Source organism: Fringilla coelebs, assembly GCF_963513975.1.
Source record: "Fringilla coelebs genome assembly, chromosome: 15".
In the NCBI taxonomy this organism is placed as follows: Eukaryota; Metazoa; Chordata; class Aves; order Passeriformes; family Fringillidae; genus Fringilla; species Fringilla coelebs.
Window position 1 is genome coordinate 18996886 of NC_140041.1, and position 16769 is coordinate 19013654.

The 16769-nt window shown below is 40.5% G+C and overlaps 1 protein-coding gene across 4 annotated transcripts in view; it reads left to right on the plus strand.

Moving 5' to 3' along the window:
• Nucleotides 1-16769, plus strand: part of KDM3B (lysine demethylase 3B) — a 47211-nt gene that overhangs the window by 12907 nt on the left and 17535 nt on the right. For 3 of the 4 annotated variants that reach the window (XM_084216075.1, XM_084216077.1, XM_084216078.1), the window contains exons 8-16: nucleotides 1107-2349; nucleotides 2701-2902; nucleotides 4232-4446; nucleotides 5493-5645; nucleotides 6697-6804; nucleotides 11135-11262; nucleotides 11898-12177; nucleotides 13141-13397; nucleotides 16189-16455. In XM_084216075.1, the coding sequence (XP_084072201.1) occupies nucleotides 1107-2349; nucleotides 2701-2902; nucleotides 4232-4446; nucleotides 5493-5645; nucleotides 6697-6804; nucleotides 11135-11262; nucleotides 11898-12177; nucleotides 13141-13397; nucleotides 16189-16455 (2853 nt within the window). The remainder of the gene's footprint in view (nucleotides 1-1106; nucleotides 2350-2700; nucleotides 2903-4231; nucleotides 4447-5492; nucleotides 5646-6696; nucleotides 6805-11134; nucleotides 11263-11897; nucleotides 12178-13140; nucleotides 13398-16188; nucleotides 16456-16769) is intronic. The other variant, XM_084216076.1, reaches the window with a different exon arrangement.

A 16769-nucleotide genomic window follows, 5' to 3' on the forward strand; every position in this document is an offset into this window, starting at 1 on the left:
TCCTTGAGATGACTTCACAACCTTGGTTTCTATTCAAATTCATATTCTTTTAAAAACTACTAGAACACAGTTTTCTAAAATTATTTTTATCTCTAAAAAGAAATATCTAAAATTCTAATAGCTGGAAGAACTGTTAATACGTTATTAAAGTCATTACAGCTGTAGATTGGTAATGAGAAACAAGCTAAACATTAGTATGCAGTAGAGTAGGTGTGCAGGAACACTAGTGACCAGTAGGATGTGTTGCACAGAGTCTGTGGTTGTATTTAACATGACCTTGAAATAAAATTGTGTTAATGATGAGCAGATTTCTAAGTGGAAACTCAAAGAAAAGGAGTAGAGCTGATCTAAATGATCCTATGAGGAATTAGTCACAGTATGTAATCAGTTACAGTAGGACTGTCAGAATTGGAAAATCTGAACAAGTACCAATTGAGAAGAGAACAAGTGAATATTCCATGTCACGGTTATGGTTCTAGTAGAAATTTGTCATTCACAAAACTTTACTGTATTTAATGGTCATAAAAATTAAGCCTTTTGTGCTTAACGTCTACTGAGTTGTTCCCTGGAAGGCTCCATGTCCTAGGCATCTATCTACCTGTCAGCAGATGTTGGTTGTGGGGACCAGGAATAGTTTGTCTGCTAACCACTAGGGGCTTGCTTTGTTTAGTTAACTTGCAAACTAAGATACTTATTTCAGGGGTGCTACTTAAGTGGATGAAGCTTATCAGAATGCTCTTGGGGGAGGGTGAAAGATTGGAGGGTATTCAAAACCAGTTTCAATTAAGGTTCCCTTTCTGTTGATTTCAAATGAATTCAGATGATCAGCAGTTTTACTAAGTTGCTTTTCTATGAATTAGTTTACCTGTCTGGTGCCTCACCTTTGTTCTAAAGTGTGAGAAGACATTAAGTATTAGTTTTCTCTGTGTGTCTTCAATTTCAATAGCTTGTGGGTAGGAATCTTTAAAGAAGTAATTGTAAGTCTGCTGGAAATTTTTATTCCTGATGGGTAAGGAGAATACTAATAGAACTAGGAGATGAACTAAAGTAGTCTTGTTTCAAATAACAATCTTATAATAGACTAATGTTTACTAATTTTGTTTCAGAATTCCCGAAATTCACTTTTGGCTTCTCCTGGATTTGGAGTCTCTCTCCCAAGTGCTTCCCAGTCCTTGGTATTTGGGGCTGGAAGGAGCCAATCAAATGGAGTGATGGCTCCAGAAAGCAAACCTTCTGGATTTCCTTTTGGCTGTGGTACTGGACAAGAGTCTCAAAAAGATTCTGATGCATCCAAGAACTTGTTTTTCCAGTGCATGTCCCAGAATCTTCCTTCCAGTAACTATTTCACGGTCATTTCAGAGAGCTTGACTGAAGATGTCTCTAGTCGAGACTCATTCAAGCAGTGTACAGAGAGTGTGGGTGCTGGGACTTGTAAAGGCAAAATTCTTTCAGTGGACAGTAAGCCAGGAGCCCAGTCTGGTAGTTCTGTAGAGCGGAAGCTGCCCACAGAATCTATGCCTACCCTTACTCCAGCCTTTTCACGAAGTCTGTTGAATACTCGTCCCTCTGATAGCCATGAAAACCTATTTTTACAGCCCCCAAAGCTATCACGAGAGGAACCCTCAAACCCTTTCCTGGCATTTGCTGAGAAAGCAGAACTCAGTCCTTTCAGTGGCTTTGCATCTTCATCTCCAACAGGGGTTTGTGCTCTGTCAACACCTGTGGGTCATAAGGCCACTTCTGGCTGGCCGGAATCACTCACCTGTACAGACTCTTTAGCTAAGAAGAAGACCTTGTTTATAACAACTGACTCCTCAAAGATGATCTCTAGTGCTTCTGGTTCAACAGCTGCTGCTGGTGTTCAAAGCCCTTCCACTGTAGGGAATGGCCGTTCCAGCTCACCGAGCAGCAGCCTGACACAGCCTATTGAGATGCCCACACTGTCCTCCAGCCCAACAGAAGAAAAACCAGCTGTTGGGCCTGGGCAGCAGGACAATCCTCTTCTGAAAACTTTTTCTAATGTGTTTGGCAGACATCCACCTACCCTTTTCTCTTCACAGGCAGAGTTTCCACAGGAGAAGAAAGCCCCTTTTGAAGCTGTGAAAAGGTTCTCGCTAGATGAGCGGAGCTTAACATCCAAACAGGACTCAGACTCCAGTACAAATAGTGATCTGTCAGATTTGAGTGACTCTGAAGACCAGTTGCAGGCTAAGGCTTGTATGAAGGGTATCCCAGACCATTTGATGGCGAAGCTAGGCCCTAATGTGGAGCGCAATGCAGAATTACTGCTGGGTAAAGGAAAGGGGAAGCAAGCCCCAAAGGGCCGGCCCCGCACAGCTCCCCTAAAAGGTGATGACTTGAATGTAGATGATGTTTTGGAAGCACAAGGAGGTGGGATACTGGGTTATCTCCTGTGTAATCAACTGCGTAAACTAACCACAGTTGTAGACCTCATTCATATTCAGTAGGCAGCACACAGGATGATTACAAGGCAGAAACTTAATGCTTCATGTATGTGAATTTGGTGTTCACTTTAATAAATGTTTAAGCCTGTGTGTGGTATGCTGTAGGCTCAAACAGACTTACTGGTTTTACATGGGTATGAACATACAGATCTCTGAAAAGATGATTGTTGGAGCCAGTATCCTTTTGCTGTTGAAGTTAACTAATAGATTTTTGCTTCTACTTTGCCTCACCCAGTTGGCCAGTCTGTGCTGAAAGATATGAGTAAGGTGAGGAAGCTGAAGCAGTCAGGTGAGCCTTTTCTCCAGGATGGCTCTTGCATCAATGTAGCTCCACATCTGCACAAGTGTCGGGAGTGCCGTCTGGAGCGGTACCGCAAATTTAAGGAGCAAGAGCAGGATGACTCAACTGTGGCATGTCGCTTCTTCCATTTCCGGAGGTGCTCAAATTCTTTCTTTCTTCATATGTAGTCTGTGTGCAGAACTTGGGCCATGTCCAAGCACAAAATAATTAATGTTTTACTTATTAAATATGCTTGGGTACAATAATGAAGGTTTTGAGTGTCTTGCATTTTCCTGCATCACCTGATGGGAGTTCCCTCACTGGACCAGAAAGAGCTGCTTTTCAAAGATAAAGCTATAAGATACTAAGTGAGCCTCTGGGTACAGCCTCAGGAAACTGAATTTGCTTTTTTGGGTAGAATTTTACTTCTGGGTGGCAATTTGTAGACAACAACTCTCCCTCCTTCATAAGGCATTCAGAACAAAGGTAAAATTTTAATCCACCCAACAAGTAACTAAACATTGCCAGCATGAGGCTAATGTTTGACCATATTCTGTTGAGTACAGGACTAATTTTTAGGAGTAGAACGCTATGTCTGTGTTCCCTCTGTGTTACATACATGTCTTACACTTCTTCGACCTGTTATGTTTCTCTTCGTCTTCCTTAACTGTCTGTTCTAGCAAGCGCTATGCATCTTTTTCCGAAAGTAGTTAGTTGATTTCCTGCAATGTAAAGGATGAACTGAATTTTTAGTATGTGTCACCCATCCAGTAAGCATGCTGCTTCTTTTCCTAAATTTCTTAAAAATTAATCTAGCTTGAGGTTAAAGATAAGATGGTTTCTGCTTAAAAATTAAGTTATCTTTGATACTGACAGGAGGGCTTAGGGCTCTGTCATATGTTTTTACACATTTATCACACAAGGTAAAAGGAGGGTTAACAGCTATTGGTAAAACAGTAGTGATTCATCTATGTGGAGACAAGTGCGACAAGGATTTTTGCATGTATTGTCATGTGAGCTGTTGGAAGAATTGCGAAGTGTTGGCAGCCCTAGCCAGAACGGAAATACTGTTTTCTCAAAAGTTGGGAAAAACTTTCTCATTAATTAAAACTGAGAATGACAGCCATTCAGAATTTTGCAAGCAGCATCGTGCAGCAGGTCAAATTGAATTTTGTTATCTCTTTCTATTAAGGAGATAGAGAAGTGGGGTTTAGCAAGCTATAGCAATTTCTTTTAGGTGGAATTTCCCACCAATGTTTACTAGGACCTTGGGATTCGTTCTAATGGGTGTTGTAGCTGCAGCTTTGTATGCCTTATTCTCTGTGTTACTGGGATTTGCATAATAAATGTACTGTCTGTGGAATATAGCACTCTAGCTGAAGTCTTTTCCCCCCCTTTCTTGGTTTATGTTCTGATATAGATGTCATTGTAAGTTAATTAAAGGTGGTTGAGCAGTTTCTAAATTACTCCATCCTATTTCCTGCAGGCTGGTATTTACCCGGAAAGGTATACTACGAGTAGAAGGTTTCTTGAACCCACAACAAAGTGACCCTGATGCTATGAGCCTATGGATTCCTTCTTCCTCTCCTGCAGAGGGGATCGATCTGGAAACTTCCAAATATATCCTGGCCAATGTTGGGGACCAGTTCTGCCAGCTTGTTATGTCAGAGAAGGAGGCAATGATGATGGTGGAGCCACATCGTACGTTGGGCTTTTGTCATGGTTTTTGCCACCCTTTCTGTATAATGCATGTACAATACAGTGGAATAGAATTGAAAATGTCTTACAATTTTTTGTTGAAATGCTTCTCCTGCTCTTCCAAAGAGGGGCTATATTCACTCTTGGGTGGGGAGTGTAACTGAGGGACCAGAATTTGAGACTTTCTTTTGGATCAATGCAACATTACCACCAAGGAAGCTACTGGTAACTTTCCCAGACATTAAATTATTCTTTCAATAACTAAATGCAGAAATCAGCTGGCTCATGCTCCTAAGAAAATAGAAATAAGCCCAAGCACCTACCACACTGACCAGCTATGCTTTAATGAACAGATTTTCTGATGTTTTCCTATCCTTTTATGCTCCAGGGACCTCATGTAAAAGCTCAGGGTTTTCTAGGGAGGGAATTGTACCTTAATTCAGCCCCCAAGGACTTAGCTGATCATCTAGTTGCCAGCTTTCCATTTCAGGAGGAAAGGGTTTGGGGGGGGGGGGGGGGGGGAAATTAGCCAATTTAGCTTATCACATGGAGATAACTGACTATCTAATTTTTTCCCATTAATTTCTGGAATGTACAAGGGCAGCCATTTGGAGAACCCCTTCCTTGGCAAATATGTTGGTGTAGAATCTGACAGAGATCTGATTAGTAAAACTAAATACACATTTTTTATGGTTTTATATATTGATATTACTTGTTCATAAAACTAGCAGAAGATTTGTGATTTTGCTGTAAGTTCCATTAGTGCTCCATTTAATTCAGTTATTACAGAACACTGTAAGGTGCTGCATTTCCTTTAGTGTGCATTTTGATACCTGACCTTACCTATTCTTAGAAATGGGAATTTTAATAGTGTCACTGGACTAGCAACTCAAAGAATGGCGCTATGAATGTAAAAAGTATGTGTTTCTATACTCTGCCTTCAGGTCATGTTGCTATGAATTTATCAGTGTTGCTGTGATACTCTCAGATTAGGTGGGAGAAATGCAAAATGTCTAAGCAATAATTCGTAGTATGCCTTCTCTCTATAGAGAAGGTGGCATGGAAGCGAGCAGTACGTGGTGTGAGGGAGATGTGTGATGTATGTGAGACAACACTCTTCAATATTCATTGGGTTTGTCGGAAGTGTGGTTTTGGTGTCTGTCTGGACTGTTACCGGCTGAGGAAGAATCGTCCACGTAGTGGTGAGTACTGGGCATTTTTCCCCCACTGTCATCTTTGAACTGAGTATAGTCAGGAAGTAGTTTCTGGGAAGTTGTAGAAGTTTATGGGAGAGTTACCGAGTATCAGCTTGGAAGGCTGCATGTTTGGAACTTGTCTTATATGCTGCTGTTCTCTTCTTCATTTCCCTATGTACCTGTCTTTTATTTATTTACACAGGATGGGATTATTAAAATCATAGCATCAGCAGGCACAGGCATAGAGTGTCTACTGAGACAGTTGACAGTCTCAGACTGTATAGTTCTTTTCCTCAGAAAGCACAAAAGAAAAATTATGTACTGTCTTAACAGTTCAGAACTGTTGTATGGGGAACTAGTAAGCAGACACTGCAGAGCTGCTGTCTTTGCTGTCTTTGCTAAGGAGTTAGATTGGAAGGTTTTCGTTAGATTGGAAGGTTTTCCTTTTTTTTTCTCTCTTGGGTTTTTTTTTTTTTTGTGTTTTTTTTGTTGTTTGTATGTTTGTTTTTTGTTTGTTTGTTTTTTTAATTCTATGATACACCAGGGCTTGTAATTCAGGAGGAAGTTCAGTAAGTTCAATTTTAAGAAGCAGATGCATGAGAAAGTAGATTCCTGGCTGGGTTTTTTGTATTGCGTAGCATTTGGTAGCATGGATGCAAACAAATGGCAATCTCAGTGAGATTAATTAGTGACAGTTACATTAACTGGATGTTAATAAGTGTGAATACTCCTGTCTATTCATTATGATAACTTAGAAAAGCATAATGAGAAGAGGAGTGTCATATTTTAAAAATTGAGGTTTGAAGCCAAGATTTTTAGGTGATAGAAAACAAGCTGCTAGAGACAACTGAGGGGAAATTATTGTGGTAGCTGTATAATCTGAGGATATACAGAAGTTGCTGTATATCCAGTCCTAATTTCTGTATTTATAGTTTATTTCTGAGATCACCAGGTTAATTTCCTGCATTGTAAAGAATCTAAATGAACAATATTAATGCACAAATATTCTGTATTGTAAAGTTTTAGTACAAAAATCTATTTTTTTTCCTTATTCCAGAGACAGAGGAGATTGGTGATGAAGAAGTTTTCTCATGGCTGAAGTGTGCAAAGGGTCAGTCTCATGAACCAGAGAATCTCATGCCAACACAGATCATCCCTGGTACAGGTAATGCTTGAAACACAAAAGGAAAACAGCAAATTTTGTATTAATTCTGAGCAAGCAAATGGAAAAAATATAAAGATAGGTGATGTTGTAGCTGATACCTCTTCTAGGATGGATTTAGAGGAAAATTCCACTTGCTACTTCAGAAGGGTTGAAGGGGAAGTAATGCAAGTAAGCTGTGGATTTGAAGTGTGCATCCTTCTAGTATTAGCTGTGACTTGTGGTCAGCTGTTTTTAAGCTGTATTTTAAGTAAATTTGTTTAAATAGCAAGAAAGAGTTTTTGGGGGATGGTTTGGTTTTTTTTCTTCTTCTCCAGTGACAGGGAGGGAAACTAAATGGAAACTGAATGCTGACTATTTAAATAACTGGTCCTAAAAAAATCACAGAATCATAACATGGTTTGGGTTTGTAGCAACCTTTAAAGATCAGCTAGTTGAAACCCCATGCCGCAGGCAGGGACTACCTTCCACTAGACCAGGTTGCTGCAAACCCCATTCAACCTGGCCTTGAGCACTTGAAGGGATGGGGCAAGCACAGCTTCTCTGGACAATCTATGCCAGTGCATCACCACTCTCACAGGGAATATTTTTTTCCTAATAGTCAATCTAAACGTACCCTCCTTCAGTTTAAAAATGTTGTTCCATATCCCGTCCCTAGAGACCCTGGAAAAAAAGTTTCTCTCAGTGCTTGTCATCCCCCCTGATGTATTGAAAAGGCACAAAAAGGTCTCCACAGAGTGTTCTCTTCTCCAGGCCAAGCCACATCAACTGTCCCAGCCTTTCTTCATAGGAGAGGAGTTCTAGCCCTTTTATAATTTTCATGGCCTCGTCTGAACCTGCTTGAACAGGTCCACGTCTGTCATGTACTGGGTACCGCAGAGTTGGAATGCTGAACTCCGGGTGGGGAGGTGGGCTGGGGTAGGGGGGAAGAACCACCTCTCAGCCTGCTGGCCATGCTTCTTTTTATGTAGCCTAGCCTGCAGGATGGCTTTCTGGGCTGCAAGTGCATTTTACCAAGTCATGTCTAGTTTTCCATCTAGCCACGTATCCAAGTCCTTTGCTGCAGGGCTACTCTCAATCCATTTCACTCCCCCACTGTACGGATATTGAAGGTTGCCCCAAACCAGATGTGGGTTCTTGCACTTGGACTTGTTGCGCTTAATGAGGCTTGGGTGGGCCCAATCCTTAGGCTTGTCAAGGACGTGCTGGAATCAGTTGCACACCTTAGCTTGGTGTCATCCAAAAGTTTGTTCAGGGTGTGCTCAATCTCACTGTCAATGTCATTGATGAAGACACAAAATAGTATTGGTCTCAGCTTTGAGGGACACCTCCTGTTACTGTTCTCCATTTGGGCATAGAGACATTGATGGTAACCTTTGGATGTGATCATTCAGCCACTTCCTTACCCACAGAATAGTCAATTCATTAAAATGTGTCTTGCCAATTTAGTGACAGAACGTTGTGAGGTACTATATTGAAGGCCTTGCAGAAGTATAGGTAGATTGCAGCTATTTGTCTTTTGTTGTTTAATGATGCAGTCGCTCCATTGAAGAAAGCCACTAGATTAGTCAAGTGTGATTTGCCCTTGGTGAAGCTGTGCTGGCTGTCTCTAATCTCCTCTGACTTCTGTATGTTTTGACATGTCTTCTAGGAGAATCTGCTGCATGATCTTACCTGGTTACTGTTGTGAGGCTGATGGGTCAGTAATTCTCAGGGTCCTCGTTTTGACCCATTTTAAAAATGGGCGTAATGTTTCCCTGTTCCCAGTCCCTAGGGACTTCATCAGACTGCCAGGACTTTCCAAGTGTGATGAAGAGTGACTTGGCAACTACATCAGCCCAATCCCTCAGGACCCTGGGATGCGTCTTACCAGGTTTCATGGACTTTTATAAGTTCCGGTTCCTCAGGTGCAGCCCCGCCTCAAATACTGTCTGCAATTTTGGGCATCTCAGTGCAAGAAGGATATCAAACTGTGAGAGTGTGTCCAGAGCAGGGTGACCAAGACGCGGAAAGGTGTCAAGGACAAGGCTTAGGAGGAGCAGCTGAGGTCACTTGTTTTGTTCAGCTTAGAGAAGAGAAGGCTGAGAAGCTTACAGTCTACAGCATCCTCAAGGGGGTCAGCAGATGGGAAGGTGCTGATCTCCTCTCTCTGGTGACCAGCGGTAGGGCACAAGGAAATGGAATGAATGTGCATCAGGGGAAATTCAGACTCTGCTTCACTGAGTGGGTGGTGTGGCACTGGAACAGGCTTTCCAGGGAGGTCGTCAGGGCACCAAGCCTGGCAGGTTCAAGGAGTGTCTGGATGATGCTCTTAGTTGTATGGTTTAGTGTTAGGTGCTCCTGTGAGGAGCAGGGAGATTTTCTCAGTGATCCTCATGGTCCTCTTCCTGCTTGAGATTCTGTATGGTTCTCCAATGAGAGGAGGAACTTTATTCCCCCAGTTTTTCCTTTGAGGTTCAGGGACTCGAGAGAAGTGAGAAAAGGGAATACAACTGAAAACTGATGGGAAATAAAAATGTTGAGTATGTCAGCTTTCTCCATGTCAGCTATCACTTGCTTGGAGATCTTATTTAGTGCAGATGGTGTGTGTTGTATGCATTTTCTTTTATCTTCTTTTTCTGGCCAGGATAACTGTTGAAACCCTTATTATTCTCTGCATCCCTTGTGAAATCCATTTTCGTCTTTGCGTTAGGTTTCCTGATGACATCTGTGCACATCCAGGCAGCATCCAGGATTACATGTCCTGGTTCTACTGCCTCTGCATTTCATTCTTACATTTTAGTTTGATCAGGAGGTCCTTCTTGACCCATGTTCTTCCCTTGCCTTCCTTATTTGATTTTTTACATGGGGGAATTGACAGTGCTCGCACTCCAAGAAAAATGTTCTTAAAGAGCTGCAAGCTCTGTTCTGTTCCTTTGTCCCTGAGGGCAGTTTCCCAGAGCATCCCATACACTAATTCCTTAAGCAAGTGAAAATCTGCTCTCCTAAAACTTAGTCTCCTTACCCTATGCTTGATCTGGCCTACACCCCTCAAGGTTGTGAATTCCACCAGGACCTGATCACTGCAGCCCAGGGTGCCACCAGTCTTGACATGTCGGATTAGTTTTTTCATGTTGGTATACGACAGGTCCAGTAACGCTTCTTTTGTGGTTGGTCTCTATGTCATGGATTAAGTTATCCTCAAAGCACTCCAGAATTATCCTTGATTGCTTGCAGCTTGCTATGTTGCTTCTCCAGCAGACATCAAGGTGATTGAATTTCCCTAATCTTCATGTGAGCATGATGCTTCCTGTAGTTGAAGTAAGAACATTTTTTCTAACAGGCTTCCTTTAGCTGGGTGGACTGGAGTAAACCCCAGCAGTGAGGTTTTCTTTGTTGGCTTCGTCCCCCAATTTGGCCATAAATTCTTGACCTGTTCATCACTGTTTTTCAAGGATAGCTCTCTGTGGTCAGTATGATGTTCCACATGGAGAGCACCTCCCCGCAGTTCACCAGTTCCACAATTAATTGTATCATGCTTCAGTCATAAAGATTAGATTGTTGTTTTCTAGTTGCACAATGACTTCTGTCTCCTCCTGCTCATCACCTGAGCTGCATGCATTAGTATGAAGAGGCTTTCTAGCTGGGCTATCAACCTTACCCCTCTTGATAGGAACATGACCAAATTCCTTCGAGTTATTTCACAGATGTTTCCTTGTTGCTTCCTAATATGTTGGTAGCCCCTGACTTTTGCCTGTTGCTCAAATCTGCATCTCCTTTCCCCACTAAATCTAGTTTTAAAGTTCTCCATAAAAGACTGGTTAACCTCTTGGCAGAGGCTTTCTTGCTCTGCTTGGGCAGGTGAATCCCATCTGCTCCCAAGAGACCTAACTTCTCAGAAATAGATTTGTGGTCATAGAAGGCAAAACTGTTGAATAGGGCACTGGCCACGGCACCAGGTATTCATCTAGTCAGTTTGTTATATCTGTCTGTGTACCAGAGGTGAACACCTGTGTTCCAGATCCTTTCAGCATTGCTTCAAGGGTTATATAGCTTCTTGTGGTGGCTTAAGGTCACCTCATTGCAGTATCGTTGGACCCTACATGGAATAGTAGAAGCAGATTATAATCTGTAGGATTTGCCAGGTTTGACAGCCTCTCAGTGACATTGTGAAGGCAGTGTTAGCACTGTTTGACACACTCTACTGTTCAGGGACAATGTCTTGTTATATAGCATGTGACCTTAAAGATACTTTGCAGTAATACTAAAAAAAATCCACCTCTTTGAAGATGTAGTTTTGGCCTTCTTTTAGATTTCTTTGCATGTGATATTAAAGATCCAACTTTATTTACAGCACTTTACAATATTGGAGACATGGTTCATGCAGCACGAGGCAAATGGGGTATTAAAGCCAATTGTCCATGTATTAACAGACAGAACAAATCAGTGTTGAGACCAGCTGTCACTAATGGAATATCACAGGTATGTAATTTGAAGCTGAAATTATCTTGTTCGACATTTGCATTTTTAAGATCTATTACGATGTTAGATCCGTTAAGCTAATCTGCTGTGAAACAGGAGTTTTGCTTTCTCCTTATTTACTCTGAGGGTAGCAAGAGTCTTCTGGGTCACTTTTTGGGGACATGAACTGCATCTGTTATCTACTGAGTTAGGTATTATTTGGGCTAATACTGTTATGTAGAAACTGGGGAGGAAGCCATTAGTATTGGTGCCGTATTTCAAACCAAACCACTATGAGTAGCTTGCAATATGTGTTTTTATTTTGTTGTGCTTTCTGAAGGAATCTAGAGCAGTTCTGTAACTATCAACACAAAAAATCCTCCTACAATAAAAAAAAAAAAAGCCAGAAAGAAAAGAAATCAAAACGATATGGCTTATGTTAAAAGATGACTAAAAGATGACATGGTAAGAATTCATACTGCAGTGCAAAGGTGAATACATGCAGATAAAGAAGCTCCTGTATTCTGCTAAGCATAAATGAATTTTACTGTGAGCTTATAGCAAATGGAAAAATGGACAAAACCAAATGCATTGGATATTGAAAATGTCTTCCCTTTATTCAACATTTAGCAGTTTTTAAATATTTTTTGTTTTAGCTTCCAACTGTAAATCCTAGTGCATCAGTCTCTGGAAATGAGAACGCCTTTTCCACTGGAGCAGGGACAGCAGGAGTGGGGCAAGTAGAAATGGACACTGTACCAAAATCTGAAGCAACTGACAGTAGGATAGAAGAATCTGCAAAAGCAGAGACGCTACCAACCAATAACACTGGGGAAGTAAAGACTAACAGACCACTTTGTCCAGAAACAGCTCCATCATCAGCTTTACACTGGCTTGCAGACTTAGCAACGCAAAAAGCGAAAGAGGAAACAAAAGGTGAGCAGAAGAAATGCCCTCTGGGGTTGCAGTTAAAAGATAAATGATAACATACTGTTTGATTGCTATACTTTGTGAGAGTGTCAAGCCCTAAATAGAAAAGAAAAAGGTAAGTTTTCTTCCTTTGCTTCCTTTTCTTCCTGGTCTTAGAACCAGTTTTGTTCTACAGGCTTAGAAATATGCAAAGCTGGAAAGATGATGCAGCTGCAGACAATACTGTCTCACAGTTTATTTCTGTGCCAGGTTGTGTATTTATTTTCTCAGAAGCTGCTATCCTGATGTAAAATGATAATAATTCATTTCAGATGCGGCTTTGTTACTTCATGACTGTTGAAGTAAATACAGCACTTTTGTGTGCTATGTGAAGAATGTATTTCCAGGGAACTGAGACTAGAGTCCATTTGGAGAGTTAGATGAAGGCTTAGAGCATCTTTAATACTCAGTAGCTGGAATGAATACACTTCCCAGAAGTCAGAGGTAGCATGACTAACACAGGATTTATTCCTGTCCGTATGTCTAGAAAGAACTACTTTACATATTGATGTTAAATGTTGATGAATCACTTGCAAGTTTTGCAGGTCACTGTAATATTTTGACTACCATTAAAATTTGAAATATTTAATATCAAAACATCAATTCAGAAAGTCAGGGAAATGTTTCTTTAACTGAATCCATTAAAAAGTTGTGTTTACATGTGTCAGATCTTTTTGGATCAGATCTATTGTGCTGTTCAAAAGCTGTTAGCAGCATATGAAGGGCAAAATCTATGTGAAGTATCTTTGATGCTTAATGAGGTGCCTCATTCACTGTTATAGTGATAATTTACTGTTACCACAAGATTCTGTTAATATTCTATTTAATGCAAGAGCAAATAATGTCAGAAAACTTTGTGATAGTTTTAACTTTGCCTCTTGGGGATTTTTTTTCTCTCCCCTCCCTGTAATGTTTATATTTATTTTGCAGAATCAGGATCACTGAGATCAGTGCTTAATAAAGAATCCCATTCACCCTTTGGATTAGATTCCTTCAACTCCAGTACAAAGGTTTCCCCGCTAACCCCAAAGCTGTTTAATAGCCTCTTGTTGGGCCCAGTGACATCTAGCAACAAAGCTGAAGGCTCCAGCCTCAGAGATCTGCTACACACAGGGCCAGGAAAGCTTCCTCAGGTCCCATCAGACACAGGAATCCCCTTTCCTCCAGTCTTTTCTGCAGCTTCTACGGTAAATAATTTTGTATTCCTTCAATGATATCTGTTCTCGGGAAGAATTTTCATCTAAATGTTTTTATAGTATTCTACTCTTGAATGTTGAAACAAATGTAATGCCTCACCAAAACTTACCACCCCACAAATTTGTAGAGAATTTTCATGCTAATTTTTAGTTTTAGTTTACTACTGCTGAGGAGAGGCTATTCTCTTCAAGAGACCAAGAAAGTGGGTTAAATACAACCTATAACTTGTTTGGTTGATAATCAGCATCCCTGCAAAGTTCACTTTAAATTTCACTTCTTTAAAAATACTGTAAATGCATACCACAGAAAAAAAGACAAAAACTTCAGAGTAAACCAGTTCCTTAAACTTATGTATACTTGAAAGGCGTTTCAGCTAGAATATACTTGAGCAGGATCTGCTGCTCCTGCTGCATCACTACAAATCTATGGGGCCTGATGGGATTAAGCCAAGAATCTTCAGAGAGCTGCTGATGTCATCACAAAGCCTCTCTCAATGCATTTCATGTGGTCTTGGGAGTCTGGAGTGGTCCCAGCTGACTGGAAGCTTGCAAACATTGTCCTGATTTCCTAAAAGGGCAAAGAGCAGTACCATGGAAACCACAGGCATGTCAGTCTCACTTAAGTGTGAGGTGAAATAATGGAAAATATTTTTCTGGGAAGTATTTGAAAGCACCTGGAGTACAATGCAGTCATTGGTCACTGCCAGCATGGCTTGTGTGGGTGAAAAGTCCTATTTGTTGAATGTGATTTCCTTCTATGACAAGGCCGCCTCATTTGTCTGGGAAAGCCAGTAGATGTCATCTTTCTGGAAGTAAATTTTTGATGATGTCTCTCTAAATATCCTTCTGGACAAAATGTCCAGCAGCCAGCTGAATAGTCACATTTGGACAGTGTGCTCAGACACAAGGTGGGATTCTTAGTGTGTCCTATGCAGCGCCAGGATTTGGACTCAATGATTCCGATGGGTCGCTTCCAACTCAGCATATTCTATGGGTCTGTGATTCTGTGAGTTTAAGGTGTAGTTGCTATTTCTGAATGCCTTTCCTGGAATAAGGATACTTTAATCCATTTTTGAAGAAATAACTTGGAAAAAAGCCTGAACAAATCAATGCTATTTGGAGTGGTTAGAAGCATTTAGTTTAAGGAGAAGGATAAATTCTGTGGAATTTATCAACACTTAGCTCTTTTTGGTGATTACTTTCTCCAAAAGCTTAGGCAGATAGAGTAAGAAGGAAGATTAAATGGTTTGTCTCATAGTGGATTTTTTTTTTAACTCTCTGCCAGGCAGGCTGCCTGGCTAGCACCTTGATAATAGTTCATGTTGGTTGCTTTTGGGAGAGGGAACTGTATGTGAAAATACGGTGCTGCTACAGGAAAGTGAATCCAAGAATACTTCTGCCTCTCATCACTGAGTACAGGCAAAGAAATTGTGGTCACTTGTTTCAAAGCAATTTATTCCTTCAAGGCTTGAGATAGCCTGTCTGAACTTGTGTTCCTGTCCTGGCAACTCTATGCATTGTCTCACCACATCTAATCAGATGTATTGTGTAATGTGTTTTTTCACTTTCCTGATTTCTGATCTTCACTGAGTAATTTAGATTTAAAGAACTTATGGAGAACTCTGGTCCATCTCCTGACTTGAATGTCTGGATGCTTCATATAAAATGAACAAAACAAGCCTGAGAAGCAGGTGTGTTACTCAAATTGTGAGAAGTAAGACTGCTGCTCATGGAGAGAATCATCTTGATCTTTCTGGAGCATTGGTAGTCTTTTGTGAAGAATAATTAGCATTGTCTTTAATAGTTAAACTTTAATAGTTATCTATCTTACAGCCTCTAGTGAGTCAGAGTAATGGTACATTTTTAAGACCATTAATGAATAATGTTATGTTTTAGATTGATAGTTCTATATATGGTGAATTTTTTATCTATTGAATTTTAGTTTTTAAGATGATGGGAGTTTTTGGGAGGGAGGAGAGAGTGGTGTTGATTGGTTTGCTATGTTTGTTTTGTTTTTCACTTGAATGAGAAGGTTTTTTCTACCAGAAATCTATCACTGCCCTGCTTCCTCCCACAAATGTGTGAAACAAGGTCCAATAAGTGTTTATTTTCTGTTGAATATATGAAATCTATGTAGTGTCTTAAGTATTTTGCTATAAACAAGGCCTATAGGCAGGCTTTTTATTTTTTAAGGTAAAAATGAAATTTTAAGATTGTGTTGATAACCTGTTACGAATTTTAAACACCTCTTGAGTTTTAAATGTTCCTTGGGGAGCATGGCAACCAGAACCAGAGAGTCTCTCTACTAGTGGTTCCACTAACATACAGGAAACACTTTCTCCTTTCTCTGTCCATGTTTGGTTAGTATTCACATATCCATCAGCTTATGTGTCCCACGGTTGAATTCACTTCCTTAGTAATGGGATGAGGAAAATGGGGAAATAGAGTTGAGATATTAATGAAGTTGAGAAAACTATGAACAATTTAACTATTTTTAATATCAAAGTAACTGAATTTAGATAATTTAAGTTTTCTATTTTATGTCTGCATAATATTTTTTAGGTAGCCTTTAGCTGGTTATTTTAAATTCTACAATTGTAAAACAGAGCCGTAGCCATTTTTGTTCTTACTTGGATACATGTCTGTCTCTGAGCTACTTTGTTTCTGATGCATGTTTTCCTGGTAGCTAGGTGTCTGTGCTAAAGTTTGAAGGAGACCATATATACTTTAATACCTTGTACTGTTGTAAGACTAAATTTACCTCTGGATTTACATCTTCTAGGGGGTTAAAGGTAAAGCCAGCCTGCCAAACTTCTTGGACCATATCATTGCTTCTGTGGTGGAAAATAAGAAGACGTCTGATGCTGCAAAACGAGCTAGTAATTTAGCTGACCCACAGAGGGAGGTGAAGGAAATGGTAATGGGATTAAATGTGCTGGATCCACACACTTCCCACTCTTGGCTTTGTGATGGTAGACTTCTTTGCCTTCATGATCCCAGCAACAAAAACAACTGGAAGATCTTCAGGGAATGCTGGAAACAAGGCCAGGTGGGTGATAAGTATCCCACCTTTGCTGCTTATTAGTGTCCTGAAATTGCAGTCTGTATGTTGGTAAAAACAGTCTGTTCAAACTTTGGCTCCTGAGTGAATATGGTGAATTAATATTTCAACTGTAGGTTTATAAAGAGGGGACACAACAGCCCTGTTCACTTTATGCGATATTAATTTGGGTGCATGTGCTCTTGCATGTTGAGCTTTTCTCAGCTTACCATCATGAGAGTGTTTGCTGTGACAGCCCTTTTAGTTGTAGTGTGCTTTGTGCTGAACCTCCTCTGCTCAACTACAGCCCAGTAGTGAATCCA